The sequence below is a fragment of the Schistocerca nitens genome, chromosome 2, assembly GCF_023898315.1.
Source record: "Schistocerca nitens isolate TAMUIC-IGC-003100 chromosome 2, iqSchNite1.1, whole genome shotgun sequence".
Taxonomy (NCBI): domain Eukaryota; kingdom Metazoa; phylum Arthropoda; class Insecta; order Orthoptera; family Acrididae; genus Schistocerca; species Schistocerca nitens.
In genome coordinates, this window is record NC_064615.1 from 248,533,000 (window position 1) to 248,553,099 (window position 20,100).

At 42.2% G+C, this 20,100-nt stretch overlaps 1 protein-coding gene across 1 annotated transcript in view; it reads right to left on the bottom strand.

Annotated features, from left to right (window-relative positions):
• LOC126235969 (very-long-chain (3R)-3-hydroxyacyl-CoA dehydratase 2) overlaps positions 1 to 20,100 on the bottom strand; it is an 86,509-nt gene that overhangs the window by 22,269 nt on the left and 44,140 nt on the right. The window contains exons 3-4 of the mRNA XM_049944941.1: positions 17,280 to 17,509; positions 12,089 to 12,267 (exon numbers count right to left, since the gene is read on the bottom strand). Of these exons, the coding sequence (XP_049800898.1) occupies positions 12,089 to 12,267; positions 17,280 to 17,509 (409 nt within the window). The remainder of the gene's footprint in view (positions 1 to 12,088; positions 12,268 to 17,279; positions 17,510 to 20,100) is intronic.

Consider the following 20,100-nt stretch of genomic DNA (forward strand, 5'->3'; position numbering starts at 1 on the left):
GTGGACAATTCCAAACGCTCTACTGCATATGATTTCAAAACTCTGAATCATTCCCAAGAGCATTACTCACATATAGAAAAAGAAGCCCTTGCCATTGTGTGCACACACCAAATATTTCTTGTTTTCCTATACAGTTTTAAGTTACATTTGATTACTCATCATAAACCTCTGTTTCTCTTTCCACTGCTTCAGCATCTTTACCCGACAAAGTACCCCATTGCCTACAATACTGGGATCTGTTTTTGTCATGTTATAACTATGAGATCCATCTCCAATTCACAGCACAACACGCTAATGCAGAGGCCCTTTCTCAGATGCCAATTGGCCCTGAGCCAGCTTTGATCAGCGTGAACTGTTGTGCTTCCATTTTGATGTCAAAGCCCAAAACACCGCGGATGGTTTTTCCATTACCAGTTCTCGGATTTCGTTGGCTATTGTGGCCAGTCCATCAGGGTGTCCAATTTGGGGGCGGGGGGGAAAGGAGGAGAAGGGCTAAACTGCAAGGTCATTGGTCCCTTGCTCACAGTAACATAATTACACAATGGAAAGAAGAAAAGGAAGGAAATGTAGAGCACAATAACAAGAGAAAGGAAGAACTAGAAGAACGACAGAAGAACAACCAACACAACAATGGACAAAAACAGGAAAAGGAAACGGTAGAGAGAAGCAAGAAACAGGTAGAAGGGAGAGTGGAGAACACAAAGGGACAAAGGACATGCACTAAAACTTATATAGAATGATAAAACCCACAGTCGCATATAAAACGTAAAACTAAGTTAGAGTCCGTAGTAGGGTAGCCAAAGAAGGACAGCTCACCAAGATATGGGCCACGATCAGCCAGGCGCTGCACCAACACTCGGGTGGGTCATTATGGCGCAGGAGGTACCTGTGTGTCACCCAAGCATGGCCAATGTGGAGCCACTAGAGAGCCAGAGAGACCCTGCGAAAGGCCTGCATGGAGGACTGCCACACATTTGTAGTCTCCTTCATGGCACGCAGTTTGTTGTGCATGCTGAGGTTATGCCATTTCATCTCCCAAAGCTGCAAAACCTTGTGGCATAGTACTGAATGCAGATCAGCTGCAGAGAAGCCGATCTCCATAAGCAGTTTCCGAGTAGCCTGTTTGGCCAGCCAGTCGGCAAGTTCTTTGCCTGGGATTCTGACGTGACCTGGGATCCAGACAAACACTACTGAACGACCGGACCATTCAAGGGCACAGATGGACTCCTGGATGATCACTATCAAAAGATGACGAGGGTAGCACTGGTCAAGAGCTTTTAGGCAGCTCAGTGAGTCAGTACACAGAAGAAACACCTCCCCAGGGCATGAACAGATGTGCTCAAGAGCCCAAGATATAGCCACCAATTTAGCAGTGAAAACACTGCAGCCATCAGGCAAGGAACGCTGTTCAATATATCCTTCAAGGACATACACAAAGACGACGTGAGCATCAGCCATCAAGCAGTCTATGTAAACCACTTCGTGGCCTCGGTACTTGACAAGAATCGAGAGGAAGTGGCAGCGGAGAGCCGCAGCATTAACTGAGTCCTTAGGGCCATGTGATACGTCCAGGCGAAGCTGCACCCTAGGTGTACACTGTGGAGTTGTACGTGAATGGACCTCAAGTATAGATGGTAAAGGCAAGGACTCCAGTTCAGAAAGAAGGGATCGGACATGAACTGCAATTGGAAGCCCTGACGTGGGCCGCCGATGTGGGAGATGAACCACCTTGGGTGGGAGAAGGAGACAGTGAATCGGATATGCAGGAGAACTACAAATGTGTGCTACATAACTGGCCAGCAGTTGTGCATGCCTAATCTGCAATGGAAGGACTTCGGTTTCCACAATGACGCTGGTCACTGCACTCATCCTAAGAGCTCCTGTTGCTAGGCGAACACCACAGTGGTGCACTGGGTCGGGTAAACACAATGCTGAGGGCATCGCCAAACCATAAACCAGATTTCCATAGTCAAGGCGGGATTGAACAAGGGCTCTGTAGAGCTGCAGCAGCATAGAGTGATCTGCACCCCAGTTGGTGTGGCTCAGGCAGTGGAGGATATTGAGGTGCTGCCAGCACTTCTGCTTAAGCTGACGAAGGTGAGGAAGCCAAGTCAATTGAGCATCAAAAACCAGTCCTAAGAATCGATGTGTCTCCACTACAGTGAGTGGATTGTCATTAACATAAAGTTCTGGTTCTAGATGAACGGTATGACACTGACGGAAGTGAAAAACACACGACTTCGCAGCCAAAAACGAAACCGTGGGCTAGAGCCCATGACTGCACCTTGTGGATTGCTCACTGTAGGCGCTACTCAGCAATACCAGTACTGGTGAAGCAGTATGAAATGCAGAAGTCGTCTGCATACAGAGAAGGTGAGACAGACGGCCCTAAAGCTGCTGCTAGACCATTAATGGCCACTAAAACTAGAGAGACATCACTACAGAGCCCTGCGGGACCCCATTCTCCTGGATATGGGGGGGGGAACTATGGGAGGCACCAACTTGGATGCGGAAAATATGAAGCGACAGGAAATTCTGGATAAAAATCAGGAGTGAGCCTTTGAGACCCCACTCGTATAATGTGGCAAGGATACAATGTCGCCAGGTCATGTCATATGCTTTTTGTACATAAAAAAAGACGGCAACCAGGTGTTGGCGTCTGGAAAAGGCTGTTCGGTTGGCAGACTCTAGGGAGACAAGACTATCAGTGGCAGAGCAACCCTGGCACAAGCTGCCCAACACATGGCGCCAGTAGGCCACATGACTCCAAGACCCAACCCAACTGCCGACACACCATATGTTGCAGCAGCTTACAAAGAATGTTGGTGAGGCTGGTGGGCCAATAGCTATCCACATCAAGTTGGTTTTTAGCGGGTTTGTGCGAAAGGCTGGGAGTAATTCTCCAATGGAGAGGCTCGAGCATAATGCTCAGTAAAGTGCTCAGCAATCGCGTTTGCATCGGTAGGTAACACATCATTTATGTCAACACCAGGAACACCTGTTGGGGTCTGGTACCTGAAAACACATTTGATCTTTGCCCGGACTTGGAAAGGTGATGTATGGCACCCAATGGTCGAGACATATCTCTCCCAACACTCCTGCTTTCGTCGTTTGATAAGTTGGCAAATGCGAGCATGGAGGTGTTTAAAGGCTATGAGGTGCTCCACGGAAGGGTGCCGCTTATGCCTCTGTAGAGCTCGCTGATGCTCCTTAATTGCTTCAGCGACTTCCAGTGACCACCAAGGGACTGTCTTTCGCCAGAGGCACCCTAAATAGAGAGGGATCATGTTTTCTGCCACAGAAATGATTGTTGTTGTCACATGCTCAACCATCATATCGATGTTCCTGTGTGGGGGGAGATTCAACGGTGACAGCAGAGGTGAAAGTTACCCAGCCCACCTTGTTTAAAGCCCATGTGGGCAGGCATCTATGGGCTTCACGCTGGGGCAATGACAGGAAGATGGGGAAGTGGTTACTACCACACAGGTCATCATGTGCTCTCCAGTGGATAGATGGGAGAAGTCCAGGGCAGCAAACTGAGAGATCAATGGCCGAATATGTGCCTTGTGGCACAATGAAATGTTTGGGGGCCCCTGTATTTAAGAGGCAGAGGTCGAGTTGTGACAGTAAATTTTCGACATCTCTGCCTCAGCCAGTAAGCACAATGCCACCCCACAAGGGGTTATGAGCATTAAAATCTCCCAAAAGTAGGAAAGGTTTAGGGAGTTGATCAATCAGTGCAGTTAATACATTCAGGGATATTACACCATCTGGAGGAAGGTATACATTGCAGACAGTTATTTCCTGCATTGTCCTTATTCTGACAGCCACAGCTTCAAGAGGGGTCTGAAGGGGCACAGGTTCACTACAGACTGAGTTTAGGACATAAATGCAAACTCCACCTGCCACTCGATTACAGTCGCTACAGTTCCTGTAGTATCCCTAATAACCGCAGAGGGCAGGGGTCTGCATTGCCGGGAACCAGGTTTCCTGGAGGACAATGCAGAAAGTAGGAGTAAAGCTTACCAGTTGCTGTAGCTCAGCCAGGCAGTGGAAAAAAATGCCGCGATTCCACTGGAGGATGATATCATCTTGAGACTGGGAAGGCATGAACCATTCAATGAAGCAGTTTGCACCTCAGGGTCACCTTCTGCCACAGACTTTTTGCCTGTGCAGTCTATATCCATTTTGTCTGAGGGTCTGGCGAGATCTAGGTCCTCAGCGAACGCCAGAATCTCCACCTAATCCGCAGATGCAGAGCTTGGAGGCAGTGATGGTGTGGGTGCCACTGCAATTCCCTTGGTCTTGGGGGACGTTCTTTTTGGATTTCTCTCGTTGTTCCTTGGGTTTCCCTGGCTGGGAGGACTTCACTGATTCAGTCTCCAGGAATGAGGATGAGTGTGAAGCCCTGTGACCAGCTGCTTTTGGGCTCTTCAGCCACTGGCAGGTGTCATCTTTCCCACTAGCAGAAACCTGGGAAAGGAGTGACCCAAGGGACCCCTTCCTAACGAGAGAAGCTGAAGAAGCTTTATGCTTCTCTGGCTCAGAAGTTAGGACAGATGTAGGTGGTGCAGGAGCAACACAGATGGAAGTGCCCGCACCATCAAGGGGGCAGGTGTAGTCTTCTGGAACTGAAAGGTGACCGGAGTTGGCGGAGCTGATGGGGCTAGAACTGTTGTAGCGGTGGCGTAAGACGATGTCACGCGTACAGGATGTAGGCGTTCAAATTTCCTCTTAGCCTCAGTGTAGGTCAGTCGGTCCAAGGTCTTGTACTCCATGATGTTCCTTTCTTTCTGGATAATCCTTCAGTCTGTTGAGCAAGGTGAATGGTGCTCTCCACAGTTGCAACAGAAGGGAGGCGGGGCACAGGGAGTATTGGGATGTGATGGGTATCAGCAATCTCGATATGTGATGTTGGAAGTACAGTGGGAAGACACATGACCAAACTTCCCACATTTAAAGCACTGCATTGGGGGAGGGATATAGGGTTTCACATCACAGCAGCAGACTATCACCTTGACCTTCTCGGGTAATGTATTACCTTCGAATGCCAAGATGAATGCACTGGTGGCAACCTGATTATCCCTTGGACCCCAGTGGACATGCCAAATAAATGTACACCTCACTGTTCTAAATTGGCGCGCAGCTCATTGGACTGCAAAAAGAAGGTGCCTGTGAAATATGATACCCTGGACCATATTTAAGCTTTTATGGGGCGTAATGGTTACAGGAACATCCCCCAGCTTGTCACAAGTGAGTAACACCCTTGACTGGGCAGAGGATGTTTTGATCAAGACTGGCCCAGATCTCATTTTGGACAAGCCTTCCGCCTCTGCAAACTTGTCCTCTAAATGCTCAGCAAAAAACTGAGGCTTCTTCGTCATGAAAGATTCCCCATCAGCTCTCGAACATACAAGGTACCATGGTGAATAAGAGCCAATGCCATCCTTAGCCCGACTTTTCTCCCATGGTGTGGCCAGGGAGGGGAACAATTTAAGGTCATACTTCCGTGCACTGAATTGAGCCCGTGAATGCTTAGAGACTGCTGGTATTTGACCACCAGCAAGAGATTATGTACTACGCTTCATCGCGTGTCATCCAACCTGATGCCACCCACTCTGACCAGGAGCCCTCCCCACGGGCGCCACCCAGCCACAGCAACGGCCATCTGGCACGATGGGCATTGCCGGAAGTCCTGATCCCCCAGGGTGGCAGGCACCTATTCCTTGGTGTACATGTGGAGTTAACGGTGCAGGCATCAGCAAAGCAATCCCTGTGTGGTCAGGGGGCTACAACCAACAGGGTACATGGCAGCCCCACCACAACGGACTGGCTACTGTGCTGGATATCAGGTGCAACCAAGCAAACAAGTCCATTATCATTATCAGTGCAGAAAACAATACTGCACAGTTGATGGAAAAATACGCACCCAGGAGGGTGACCACGCCTAACATTTGGAGAATGAGCGGAAGTGCAGATTCACATCAACGAAGGATGAGATAGGTCTCAGTGCATGATGGACACAATGCACTAAGTAAGGCGCCCTTCCCCAATTGGCCCGCTCTTCGGGAAAATTTTGAAAAATGGAGGTCAAGCCCTACAGGGGACCATCACAAAGGCCGAAATCTGTGAGACTCCTTTTAGTCTCCTCTTACGACAGGCAGGAATACCTTAGGCCTATTTTAACCCCCAGACCCGCAAGGGGGGTGGGGGGGCTGGATGGATAAATCACCGAGCAGAGCATCAAATCTTTTGCTCTCCACCACCACCACCTTTCAGTTCTCGATGGTGTATTACTATTGGCTACTGAAGAGTTGTCCCACAGAGTTAGGGTCCCACCTGCATTGTGGCGGGACATCATGTGCTTTCCACACCTGGAAGTTTCTCGTACAAAATTGATGGCCCGCCAGAGTTGGCACCTCATGTGTTGATAATGAGAACATGTGCTCTGTGGAAGCCTGCCTGCGGTGTGCCACCCATCAAGCAGTACTACAGGCCTGTTTCCCTGTGGCCTGCCCTCCAGCACCCCTGGAGGCGTATTGATGCTGATTTTGCAAGTCCATTCCTTAACTCATTTTAGCTTGAAGTAGTTGATGCTTTCTCAAAATTTCCTTACATAGTTCGCAGCCTGTCCATGGTGGCTCTGGCCACGACCCTCTCAAAGATGATGGCTGTGTATGCATGTGATGGACAACAGCCCTCAGTTTGTGTCTCAACATTTGAAGATTTTTGTACAAAGAATGGCATTCAGCATGTTACAGCCCCTCCCTATCATCCGCAGCCCAATGGAGAGATGGAGTAACTTGTCTGTACATTCAAAACCCAGATGAAAAAATATATCACTCAATCTTTTCCCAAGGAAGCCCTTGACAGGTTCTCAAGGAGGTGCTTCATGGCTGCCAGCCCTGTATGCTGCTTCATCTGTTCCAGCCAACACCCGGCCATCTGCCAGTGCCAACCTCAAAGCAATTGCAACTGGGTCCTGCTGCATGGGACCATGGGTTTGATTGGTGCCCTAAGTGGATAGTAGCTAGTGCTACCAGTGAAAGCAGTAATGTGATCTGCAACCACTGTGCTGCTTTTTACATGGGCACGAAGACTAACAAGCTATCTGTCTGCATGAGTGGCAACTGACAATCTGTGGCACAGAGACAACTGGACCACATGGTCACTGAACATGCTGCCAAACACAATGTGCTTCACTTCAATTATTGCTTTACAGCATGTGCCACCTGGATGCTTCCTACCATCACCAGCTTTTCTGGATTGCACAGATGGGAACTTTCTCTGCAAAATATCCTATGTCCTCATAACCCCCTTAGCCTGAAACTTCATTAGCCCCGGTCCTTCACTTACCTATCCCCTCCTTGTTCCCACTCCAGCACCACACAGCCTTCCATTCCACCAACATACCTCCTAGTCCTTTCCCCCTTCTCTACTTCTCTCCTTTCCTGCTACTTTCCCTCTTCCTCAAATCTCCCAACTGCACCTAGCAGCTCTACCGTATCCACACCATGTCCCTGCATACTACCACAAGCTCGTTACATCTTCCCCTACTCCACCCTGGTTTCCCCTCCCTCACCACCCCATACTGCCTCATTACCCCCCACCACTGGTTTGCTCTCCTATCAGGCGCAGTTATGATTCAGTCTGGCCACAGCAATGTTTTCCATGCGTGATTGATCAGTATTTTGCTTTTGTGTTTACAGCTGAGTTGTTAGTTCCATTTCATGTACATTATTTACATGAGCAACCCACACATCTTCTTCAGGTACTGCAAGATGACTTGTTATGCGATTCCAGGCAGCAACTGCATAGAACAACACAGCTTGCAGCACCTGAAGAAGATGACTGGGTTGACCATTGAACTAATGTGCATAAAATGGAACTAATAGCTCAACAGTATTCCTGGAAAATCACTATTAAACACACATCTTGGAAATATAAGAATCATGTTGTTATTCATCTGAATAGGCAAGAGAAAACACCTGTAAGTGCAAATATGCTACGTGGCATGCAGTGCTTGTTATTCTGATCATCTGATATGAAATGGGCACATTTCTCCCATTTATGTGAGAAATACTCAAAGCAGTTTATTAACAATACACCTGTGCTGCTAAGTAATGTAACAGAATATAGGGCAAATTTACATACAGAATAAACACAGACACCAATAAGTAGCAGTAGATGGGAAACATCCAAGAAGTAGTAGGCATTTTTCTGCTTCATTTACTTTTTAGTCACTACTCAACTGACAATTTCTTCATCAAAATGTTACTACTCCCACTGATATCATGAAATGATGTCACTGTACTATATGTTGCTGTGTGATATGTATCATTTTAAATGAGATAGTTTTGTTGAAAAGTGTGAGGACATCAGCTGCTAAAATATATTACTTATTTATCCATTGAACAAAAAGTCCCTGAGCTAGAAAATGTGCTGTTTAATGGATTTGTAAAATGTTGTTGTTGTGGTCTTCAGTCCTGAGACTGGTTTGATGCAGCTCTCCATGCTACTCTATCCTGTGCAAGCTTCTTCATCTCCCAGTACCTACTGCAACCTACATCCTTCTGAATCTGCTTAGTGTATTCATCTCTTGGTCTCCCTCTATGATTTTTACCCTCCACGCTGCCCTCCAATGCTAAATTTGTGATCCCTTGATGCCTCAAAACATGTCCTACCAACCGACCCCTTCTTCTAGTCAAGTTGTGCCACAAACTTCTCTTCTCCCCAATCCTATTCAACACCTCCTCATTAGTTATGTGATCTACCCATCTAATCTTCAGCATTCTTCTGTAGCACCACATTTCGAAAGCTTCTATTCTCTTCTTGTCCAAACTAGTTATCGTCCATGTTTCACTTCCATACATGGCTACACTCCATACAAATACTTTCAGAAACGACTTCCTGACACTTAAGTCTATACTCGACGTTAACAAATTTCTCTTCTTCAGAAACGATTTCCTTGCCATTGCCAGTCTACATTTTATATCCTCTCTACTTCGACCATCATCAGTTATTTTACTCCCTAAATAGCAAAACTCCTTTACTACTTTAAGTGTCTCATTTCCTAATCTGATTCCCTCAGCATCACCCGATTTAATTTGACTACATTCCATTATCCTTGTTTTGCTTTTGTTGATGTTCATCTTATATCCTCCTTTCAAGACACTGTCCATTCCGTTCAACTGCTCTTCCAAGTCCTTTGCTGTCTCTGACAGAATTACAATGTCATCAGCGAACCTCAAATTTTTTGTTTCTTCTCCATGGATTTTAATACCTACTCCGAATTTTTCTTTTGTTTCCTTTACTGCTCGCTCGATATACAGATTGAATAACATCGGGGAGAGGCTACAACCCTGTCTCACTCCCTTCCCAACCACTGCTTCCCTTTCATGTCCCTTGACTCTTATAACTGCCATCTGGTTTCTGTACAAATTGTAAATAGCCTTTCGCTCCCTGTATTTTACCCCTACCACCTTCAGAATTTGAAAGAGATTATTCCAGTTAACATTGTCAAAAGCTTTCTCTAAGTCTACAAATGCTAGAAACGTAGGTTTGCCTTTCCTTAATCTTTCTTCTAAGATAAGTCGTAAGGTTAGTATTGCCTCACGTATTCCAACATTTCTACGGAATCCAAACTGATCTTCCCCAAGGTCCGCTTCTACCAGTTTCTCCATTCGTCTGTAAAGAATTCGCGTTAGTATTTTGCAGCTGTGACTTATTAAACTGATAGTTCGGTAATTTTCACATCTGTCAACACCTGCTTTCTTTGGGATTGGAATTATTATATTCTTCTTGAAGTCTGAGGGTACTTCACCTGTCTCATACATCTTGCTCACCGGATGGTAGAGTTTTGTCATGACTGGCTCTCCCAAGGCCATCAGTAGTTCTAATGGAATGTTGTCTACTCCCGGGGCCTTGTTTCGACTCAGGTGTTTGAGTGCTCTGTCAAACTCTTCACGCAGTATCTTATCTCCCATTTCGTCTTCATCTACATCTTCTTCCATTTCCATAATATTGTCCTCAAGCACATCGCCCTTATATAAACCCTCTATATACTCCTTCCACCTTTCTGCCTTCCCTTCTTTGCTTAGAACTGGGTTTCCATCTGAGTTCTTGATATTCATACAAGTGGTTCTCTTCTCTCCAAAGGTCTCTTTAATTTTCCTGTAGGCAGTATCTATCTTACCCCTAGTGAGACAAGCCTCTACATCCTTACATTTGTCCTCTAGCCATCCCTGCTTAGCCATTTTGCACTTCCTGTCGATCTCATTTTTGAGACGTTTGTATTCCTTTTTGCCTGCTTCATTTACTGCATTTTTCTATTTTCTCCTTTCATCAATTAAATTCAATATTCCTTCTGTTACCCAAGGATTTCTATTAGCCCTCGTCTTTTTACCTACTTGATCGTCTGCTGCCTTCACTACTTCATCCCTCAGAGCTACCCATTCTTCTTCTACTGTATTTATTTCCCCCATTCCTGTCAATTGTTCCCTTATGCTCTCCCTGAAACACTCTACAACCTCTGGTTCTTTCAGTTTATCCAGGTCCCAACTCCTTAAATTCCCACCTTTCTTCAGTTTCAATCTGCAGTTCATAACCAATAGATTGTGGTCAGAATCCACATCTGCCCCTGGAAATGTCTTACAATTTAAAACCTGGTTCCTAAATCTCTGTCTTACCATTATATAATCTATCTGATACCTTTTAGTATCTCCAGGCTTCTTCCATGTATACAACCTTCTTTTATGATTCTTGAACCAAGTGTTAGCTATGATTAAGTCATGCTCTGTGCAAAATTCTACAAGGCAGCTTCCTCTTGCATTTCTTCCCCCCAATCCTTATTCTCCTACTATGTTTCCTTCTCTCCCTTTTCCTACTGACGAATTCCAGTCACCCATGACTATTAAATTTTCATCTCCCTTCACTGCCTGATTAATTTATTTATCTCGTCTTACATTTCATCTATTTCTTCATCATCTGCAGAGCTAGTTGGCATATAAACTTGTACTACTGTAGTAGGCATGGGCTTTGTGTCTATCTTGGCCACAATAACGCGTTCACTATGCTGTTTGTAGTAGCTAACCCGCACTCCTATTTTTTTATTCATTATTAAACCTACTCCTGCATTACCCCTATTTGATTTTGTATTTATAACCCTGTATTCACCTGACCAAAAGTCTTGTTCCTCCTGCCACTGAACTTCACTAATTCCCACTATATCTAACTTTAACCTATCCATTTCCCTTTTTAAATTTTCTAACCTACCTGCCCGATTAAGGGATCTGACATTCCACGCTCCGATCCGTAGAACGCCAGTTTTCTTTCTCCTGATAACGACGTCCTCTTGAGTAGTCCCAGCCCGGAGATCCGAATGGGGGACTATTTTACCTCCGGAATATTTTACCCAAGAGGACGCCATCATCATTTAATCATACAGTAAAGCTGCATTTCCTCGGGAAAAATTCCGGCTGTAGTTTCCCCTTGCTTTCAGCCGTTCGCAGTACCAGCACAGCAAGGCTGTTTTGGTTAATGTTACAAGGCCAGATCAGTCCATCATCCAGACTGTTACCCCTGCAACTACTGGAAAGGCTGCTGCCCCTCTTCAGGAACCACATGTTTGTCTGGCCTCTCAACAGATACCCCTCCGTTGTGGTTGCACCTACGGTACGGCCATCTGTATCGCTGAGGCACGCAAGCCTCCCCACCAACGGCAAGGTCCATGGTTCATGGGGGGATTTGTAAAATACTTGTTCTAAATAAACTACGTTCACAGTGTGGAAAAAATAAAAGACATCTATCATACAATGATTAGACTGTCAAAAAAGAGATTCATTCTTCTTGAAATATTTATGATCAGCACAAACTAATCAAAGTTATTAAAAACACACTGTCATTATTAAAGTTTTCTGATGAAGTATGGCTCCCAAAACGTACACACTGGTTACTAGCCACACAAATAAACATCCTATCACCAGTCAGGTGGTAGAAGAAACGTAAAATGGTGGCAAGTATATATTTTCTACAATACATATTATTTGATAAGTATTCATAATTAAAATCAGTCATGATTTTCACTTACTTGGTATGTAAAGCAGCATTATAATAATGACAAAATAGCTGTAACTAAATGTGAAATTAAATGGATTTGGTAAACTGACACTCCACATGTTGGTCTTTGAAACGTATGTTTGGGCAGCATACATGCACAGCAGTTCTCCTGTTATACCAATTGGATACAAAACCATGAAAAAAGTATACCTGGAAAATAAGTGGACAATTATGAAGAAACACACACAAAAGTGTTTGTGCACATATGAAGTCACTCTCACTCTTTCTCTTACTCTCACTCTCTCTATCCCCTCTCTCATCAGTCAAATAAGCAACAACAATGATACATACCTACTGAAAGTTGTATTTTGAAAAATGTGAAAATGTTGTACATAATATTTTGTCAGTACTAGGATATGATATTTGAGCCTTATACTTCAGTTTGAAGCCATGCTTTCTGCTCGGAAATATAACTGATTAACTGAAATCTGATTATTCCAGACCACAAAAGCACTATTTGACATATTGAACAATCTTTATGATTCACTGATATTTCAAAACCATACAAACACATCTAGAAACAAATGAATTAATGACATTATTTACCATTGGACACTGATTTAAATCAATGGATAATGTTGAAAATTTTCACCAGACTAGGATTTGAACCTGGGGCTCCTGCTTACTAGGTAGATGCCTGCTTACTAGGTAGATGCACTGACCACTGCGCCATCCAGGTACAGCATAATGAACTCCCAGATTTCAGATTTAAATTCCAGAGTAGTAGTTGCCAGGCATCAGAATTTCATTTCATAGTTTGAAAGAAAAATATTGCCCATATTTTTTCCTGCATTTACATTCACATCATTCAAGAGTCTCACACTCACTCACACTGAAATTTTACATTACCCTCATCATCATTTCCGCTATTGTTTTCCTGACTACTTCACATATAGCGCATTTCAGTACTTCATTTGTCATCAACCTATCTTTGTGACCCTTGGCCTTCACGTGCTCTCAGAAAGCAACTAAAATCAACTTATTGAATATCACCTTCTGGCGCTGCTTAAATGCACTCTAAACAGAAGGGAATGGTAAATATTCTACGTGTCATTTTTTCACAAAATGTGTTTTCAGTGCTATTGCGTTCTTGGTGTTCTGTTGAATGTTCCTAGACTTTATCCACATGCCAAATCATGGTGAAAGCCTTTCAAATATGTGTTAGTAAATTACGCATGGACTTTACGCGAAGCTGTGCTTCTGTCTGGAATTACAAAACTTAAAAGATATGAGAAGTGGTTTTTGTTGACTACAGTTCTACAACTTAAAAACTTAATGCTGTATTTCTGTATTTTTATATCACAAATAAAATGTTGTGCCTTAGCATTAAGAGCACTTTGAAAAAAAATTTTCTTCCTGCTATTTTGTAGAAAACTGACATTTTTGAGACAGTGGCTGTGTACAAATACAAGTTGATTTTTGCAAAGAAGAAAACAACAGCCAGCCACAGTTAATAATTCTACTTATCTACACAAATTGTGCTGTTACCATTTTTGAACTCCCAAATTCATCTTCAGACAGCTCTTCAAAAATGATATTACATTGGTTGTTGCTTACATTAGTTCTTAAAAAAACTTGTAACAACACTATTTGGGTACATAAACAGCATTATTAACAGTGGCTGGTTGCTGTTTTCTTCTTTGTAAGAACAATTTGTAAAAACTTTCTTATTAGCACCTAGAACCAGTCAGTTTCCTAGTATATCACTTAGAACATTCTTAATAAAGTATTTCTTTTCTAATTTATCTCATTATTTTTCCAGTAATGCAGTGAGCAACACAGTTCTATGGTATCAAAGTACCCCCTCAACTTTTTTGGATACAAATCAGTTATGTACAAACAGAGATACATTGTTTTTCTCAGTGTCCTAACAAAGATCAGATCTAGCACTTAGAACATTTTCCATTTCCATTCTTATTTTATTGTAGCCATTTTCATCACGGCAAATTATTAAATTCACTTGGTGCTTCTCAGTTATACCTCCCCCTCCACACACACACACACACACACACACACACACACACACACACACCGAATTCCTCCCTCAGAATCAATAGCCCTTGACACCAAAACAAACTACAGCAGACAAAACGGAAATGTGTTCAGAATGGAGAAGAAATTAACAATGTCTTCGAGGACTTCTTTTGCCCAGTATCTTTTGTGTTTTCTCACACAGCATGACATATGAAAACGTGATTCATCACCTGAGATCAGAGCTAAGGTAAATGAACAAGTTTGCTGCAAATCTTCAGATGAACTTTGTTTAGTCCAGTTGTACTCGGTAAGTTCCTATGAGAATGGGACCTGATGTTTAAATTTAAAATCCTCCTCAATTGTGGATTAGAATTTTTAACAGCAACTTGCACTTATTTGAAACAGTGTATGTAACCATTAAACAAATGCTTGTCACACAATTTCAACATTTTGTGGCCGCTGCACCCTTAAGTGACTTCTAGACAACGTAGTTTTTGAAGCAAAGTTTCTTCTTCTGCCAGCACAGACCCTCTAAAACTGCCTTCCTTCCATGAATCTACACAAGTTGATTAAGTATTGGTTCAGAAATATCTATGTTGCTATAACAAAATCTTCGTTTCTTGAATATGCTGCTGCTGCTGCAAACACAAAATTCTCATTGCTCCACAACTTTGAGATGATTGAAACTGTAAGGCACCTGCTAATCAATGCCATAGCTGCAGCTCACCTAAACCTACCAACATTGCAACAGCTTTCTTCATAGTCTCCAGTAACAACGAACAGTTCATTATTAAAATTCTGATATTTGAATCAGGGCTTTTATTGCATGGAAAAGCATTACAGCTTTAGTAGATGGCTTCAATATGTAATATGATTACTGGCTAGCTATTTTCTGAGAGCGCCATTGAGACGAATCCAGCGATGTGTAACAGTAAGGTCTTCAAAAGTCAATGAAGGTCACAAAGGTAGCATGAATGTTCATTTACAGAAGGTGTTCGAAGTGATGACCATTGGTACCAATGCAGTGCTGCTACTTTCTTTTTATAGACTGAGTGGTATTCCTTATCATTTCATCACTTATCGAAGCACATGCTCTGACAATTCTCTCTCATATATCGTGCAAATAGTAAATATTCACCGAATATGGCATATACATCTAACATGCCATTGATATGTAAACACCATTCAATGGTTTCACAATATAACACTAATAGGAACAGTAAGACTAGTATCATCAAATCAAGCGAATGTGAATGATGTATTCCTTTGAAGAACAAGTCAATGTGCTTCTCATTTACGGACAATGCCAACGAAATTCAGTGAGAGCTCAACATACTCACCCTACATGTCATACATTTAAATATGACTATGATAAATTGAGAACAACTGGATCTTTAATGCATCGGAAACATATCTGGCAAAGGAAAGTTACAAACAAGGAAACGGAAATTGGTACTCTTGCCACTGTGATTCAAGATCCTTGTGTTAGTTTGCATCAAATCGCAAGGTAATCTGGCATGAGCCAGAGTAGTGTTGTTGATGTTCTGCATCACCATAAATATCATCTTTACCATATCAGTCTCCACCAAGAATTAACTGGTACATATTGTATGCATCGCATTGAATTCTGTCGATGGGCTCACTGACAAGGCTACATTCACAAACCAAGGAAATGTTAATTTGCATAACATGAATTACTGGACAACTGAAAATCCATGTTGGCTGTGGCAAGTAGCCCACCAAAAACCATGGTCAATGAATGTATGGTACGGATTCTGGAGGACAGAATTATAGGCCCCTATTTCATCAAAGGAAATCTTACTGGTAGGAAGTACACCACATTCCTGCAAGGAACATTAGGTCTTTTATTGGAAGAAATACCTTTAGGAACAAGGAACTGAATGTGTTATCAACACGATGGATGTCCGGCACATTTTTTGCTGATGGCTAGAAATGAGTTGCAGAGACAATTACCAAATTGTTGGATTGGATGCAGAGGAGATGTGTAGTGGCTGACTTCTTAGCCAGACTTGATGTCTCTGAATTTTTTCTTGGGGGGATTCGTAAAAGACATTGTTTATAAAGACATTCCAACTACACCTGAAGATATGTGAAAGGGAATTGTCAGAGCACGTGCTTCAATAAGTGCCAAAAATCCATGATAAGAAGATTGCAGCACTGCTTTGATACCAATGGTCATCACTTTGAACACCTTCTGTAAACAGACGTTCACGCCACCTTTGTGACTTTCATTGACTTTCAAAGAAGTTACTCTTACACATCACTTGATTTGTCTCAATAGCTGCTATCAGAAAATAAGTACCAAACTATAGCATCCCATTTAAAAAAACAAAGTTGACCTTCATATCTCTGATGCGACCCCACCTAGCAACAAAAAACCAACATCATACTATGTGACCCCTGTTGTCCCATGCAATAGTTAGTGACTCATCCTGTGTATCCAAATGTCTTTCTTTAAATAACTACTTAAATCTCATTTTTCGTATATCTCACCACAGCATCTCCATACCTTATTTGCATCAGTTCTTTCTGTTTAGTGCAATAACTGGCTGCATTTAACCCTTCTCAAATAATATTTCTTTTTATCTCGGAACCATCTTTAGAGAATGGTTGCTCCAAAATTAAACTCATACTCCAAAATTAAACTCATACCACAGAAGTAATGAAATACCACAAACCCCTCCTCTCCCCACCCCCCACCCCCCAAACTGTGGACCCTGAAGATGAACGCTAGTTTAAATGCCAACCTGCAATGCCTTGGTTTTGCACCAGCCACTGCTAACCATTTAGAGGAAATGTTCATAAGTGGACTGTATCTTTCCTCAATATTCGAAATTTTGGTTGGTTACATTGTCTTTTGAAACTTCTCCATTATGTAACTCATCTTGGCATTTTTTGTGTAATTTGCTCAAACAAAAGCTTTTGGTTCTCAAGACTTTAATCCTAATTACCTGAAACATGTCTTTATTTCCCCTTTCTGTAAATAACTGTCCACATACATATCCCTATAGAATGAGTCTACTTCTTGCTGGAATTTTAATTGTTCGGCATTAATGCCAAATGCTACTCCCACTCCCCACCCCCTCACCAACTGCACTGAACCAGGAAGTGAATAACTTTTAAGTCAAATAAATTAAATAAGAATTTAGTCATATATTCATACATACCTGCACCATATCAAAGCGTATGGCACAAATCCCGCAATGTTGAGTGCATAATATAGGTAACGAGTTATTTCTGATATAGACCAAGCCAACATAGCAAGGGATACACCAATACTAAGTGGTGCTGTAGGAGTTGCAAGAAGAACACCACAAACTGCAAATACTCGTGAAAAGACTTGGAATGTTGTTACCACTACACTGGATGGTACAAGCTTCAAGGCTGCATGAAGTATCTGAAAAATGTATATTACATGTAATTTCAACCATGGCATCACAGTTTCATGGAATAGCAGAAACAAAACTAAAAAAACATTCAAAGAAAGCATTGATATTATGAAAACAAAATAATGAAGTAACACCTTATACCTCTGCCCAAGTGCTCTCTGGCAGTTTTACTCAACAATGTCTTGATTTCTTCTCAGAAATTCCTCACCTGGGTCCCATTTCAGTCCAAGTGACTGTCAGCTGCTGCTGCTGCTGCTGTGGTCTTCAGTCCAAAGACTGGTTTGGTGTCACTCACCACAGTACTTTATCCTGTGCAAACCTCTTCATCTCTGAATAACTGCTGCAATCTACATCCATTTGTGCCTGCTTACTGTATTCCTCTCTTGGTCTCCCTCTACAATTTGTATCCCCCACATTTCTCTCCAGTACTAAACTGGCAAATCCTTTATGCCTCAGAATGTGTCCTAACAACTCATCTCTTCTTTTAGTCTAGCTATGCCACAAATTTCTTTTCCCCCAGTTCCCCTTATTAGTTACATGATCTACACATTCAGCATTCTTCTGTAGTACAACATTTCAAAAGCTTCTATTCTCATCTTGTCTGAACTGCTTATCATCGATGTTTCTCTTCCATACAAGGCTACACTGTAAACATGTATCTTCAGAAAGACGTCCTAACAGTTAAATTTGTATTCAGTGTTAAGAAATTTCTCTTCCTCAGTAATAATTTTCTAGCTACAGCCAGTCTAGATTTTATATCCTCTCCACTTTGGTCAACATCAGTTATCTTACTGCCCAAATAGCAAAACTCATCTACTAGTTCAATGCCTCATTTTCTTCCAATACCCTCGGCTACACCTGATTTAATCTGACTACATTCCATTAACTTTCTTTTGCTTTTGTTAATCTTCATCTAATATCCTCCTTCCAAGACACTCTCCATTCCCTTCAACTGCTCTCCCAAGTTCTTTGCTGTCTCTGACAAAATTATAAAGTCATTGGCAAACCTCAAAGTTTTGATTTATTCTCTCTGAACTATAATTCCTTCTCCAAATTTTCTTCAATTTCCTTTGCTGCTTGCTCAATGTACAGACTGAATGACATCAAAGATAGGCTACAACCTTTTCTCTCTGACTTCTCAACCACAGCTTCCCTTTCAATGCCCCTTGGCACATAACTGCTGTCTAGTTTCTGTACAAGTTGTAAATAACATTTTGCTTCCTGTGTTTTACCCCTGCTACCTTCAGAATTTCAAAGTGTGTATTCCAGTCAAAATCGTCAAAAACTTTATCTAAGTCTGCAACACTATAAACACAGGTTTGCCTTTCCTTAACCTATTCACCAAGACAATTAGTGGGGTCAATATTGCCTTGCCTGAACCTATATTTCTCCAGAACCCAAACTGACCCTCCCTGAAGTAGGCTTTTATCACTTTTTCCATTCTTCTGTAAATAATGTGTGTTGTATTTTGCAACCATGACTCAAACAGATAGTTCAGTAATATCATAACTGTCAGCACCTGCTTTCTTTGAATTAAAATTATTACATTATTCTTGAAGTCAGGTAATTTCACCTGTCTCATACATCTTGCCATCAAATGGAATAGTTTTGTCATGGCTGGCTCTCCTGCAGATATCAGTAGTTCTGACAGAGTGTCTACTCCAGCGGCCTTGTTTCAACTTAGATATTTCAAATCTCTGTCAAATTCTTCTCAGAGTATTAAATCTCCTATATCATCTTCATCTACAGCCCTTCACTTTCTATAATATTGCCTTCAAGTTCATTTCCTTTGTACAGTCCATTTACATTCTCCTTCCAACTTTCAGCTTTCCCTTCTTTGCCTAGTACTGGTTTTCCATCTGAGCTCTTGATATTCATACAGCTGCTACTCTATTTTCCAAATGTCTCTTTAATTTTCCTGTATGCAGTATCTATATTTTCCACAATTAGACATGCTTCTATAGTCTTGCATTTGTACTTCTTGTAATTCCTGGCTAGCCATTTTTTAGATGTCTGTATTCCCTTTTACGTGCTTCTTTTTTCTATTTTCTCCTTTCATCAATTAAGTTCTGTATCACCAGTAACATCCACAGGTTTCTGCCTTCATTATTTTATCTCTCAAAAATGCCAATTCATCTTCTACTGTATTTCTCTCCCATTTTAGACACTCATTTCCTAATACTCCATCCAAAGCTCTCAACAACCTCCAGACTTTCAAATTATCAAGACTCCATCTTAATAATTTCCTACCTTTTTTGCAATTTGTTCAGTTTTAATAAAAAGTTCATAACCAACATCTGCCCCTGGATATGTCTTACAGTTTAAAATTTCATTCCGAAATCTCTGCCTTACCATTATATAATCTACCTGAAAATTTCAGTGTCTCCAGGTCTCTTCCAGATACGTAATCTTCTTTCACAAATCTTAAACCAAGTGTTAGTGATGATTAAATTATGCTCTGTGCAAAACTTTACCAGGTGGCTCCCTCTTCCATTCCTTTCCCTCCATTCATATTCACTTCTAGTTTTTCTTCTCTTCCTTTTCCTACTACTGAATCTCAGCTCCACATCACAGTTGAATTTTTCTCTCCATTAACTAG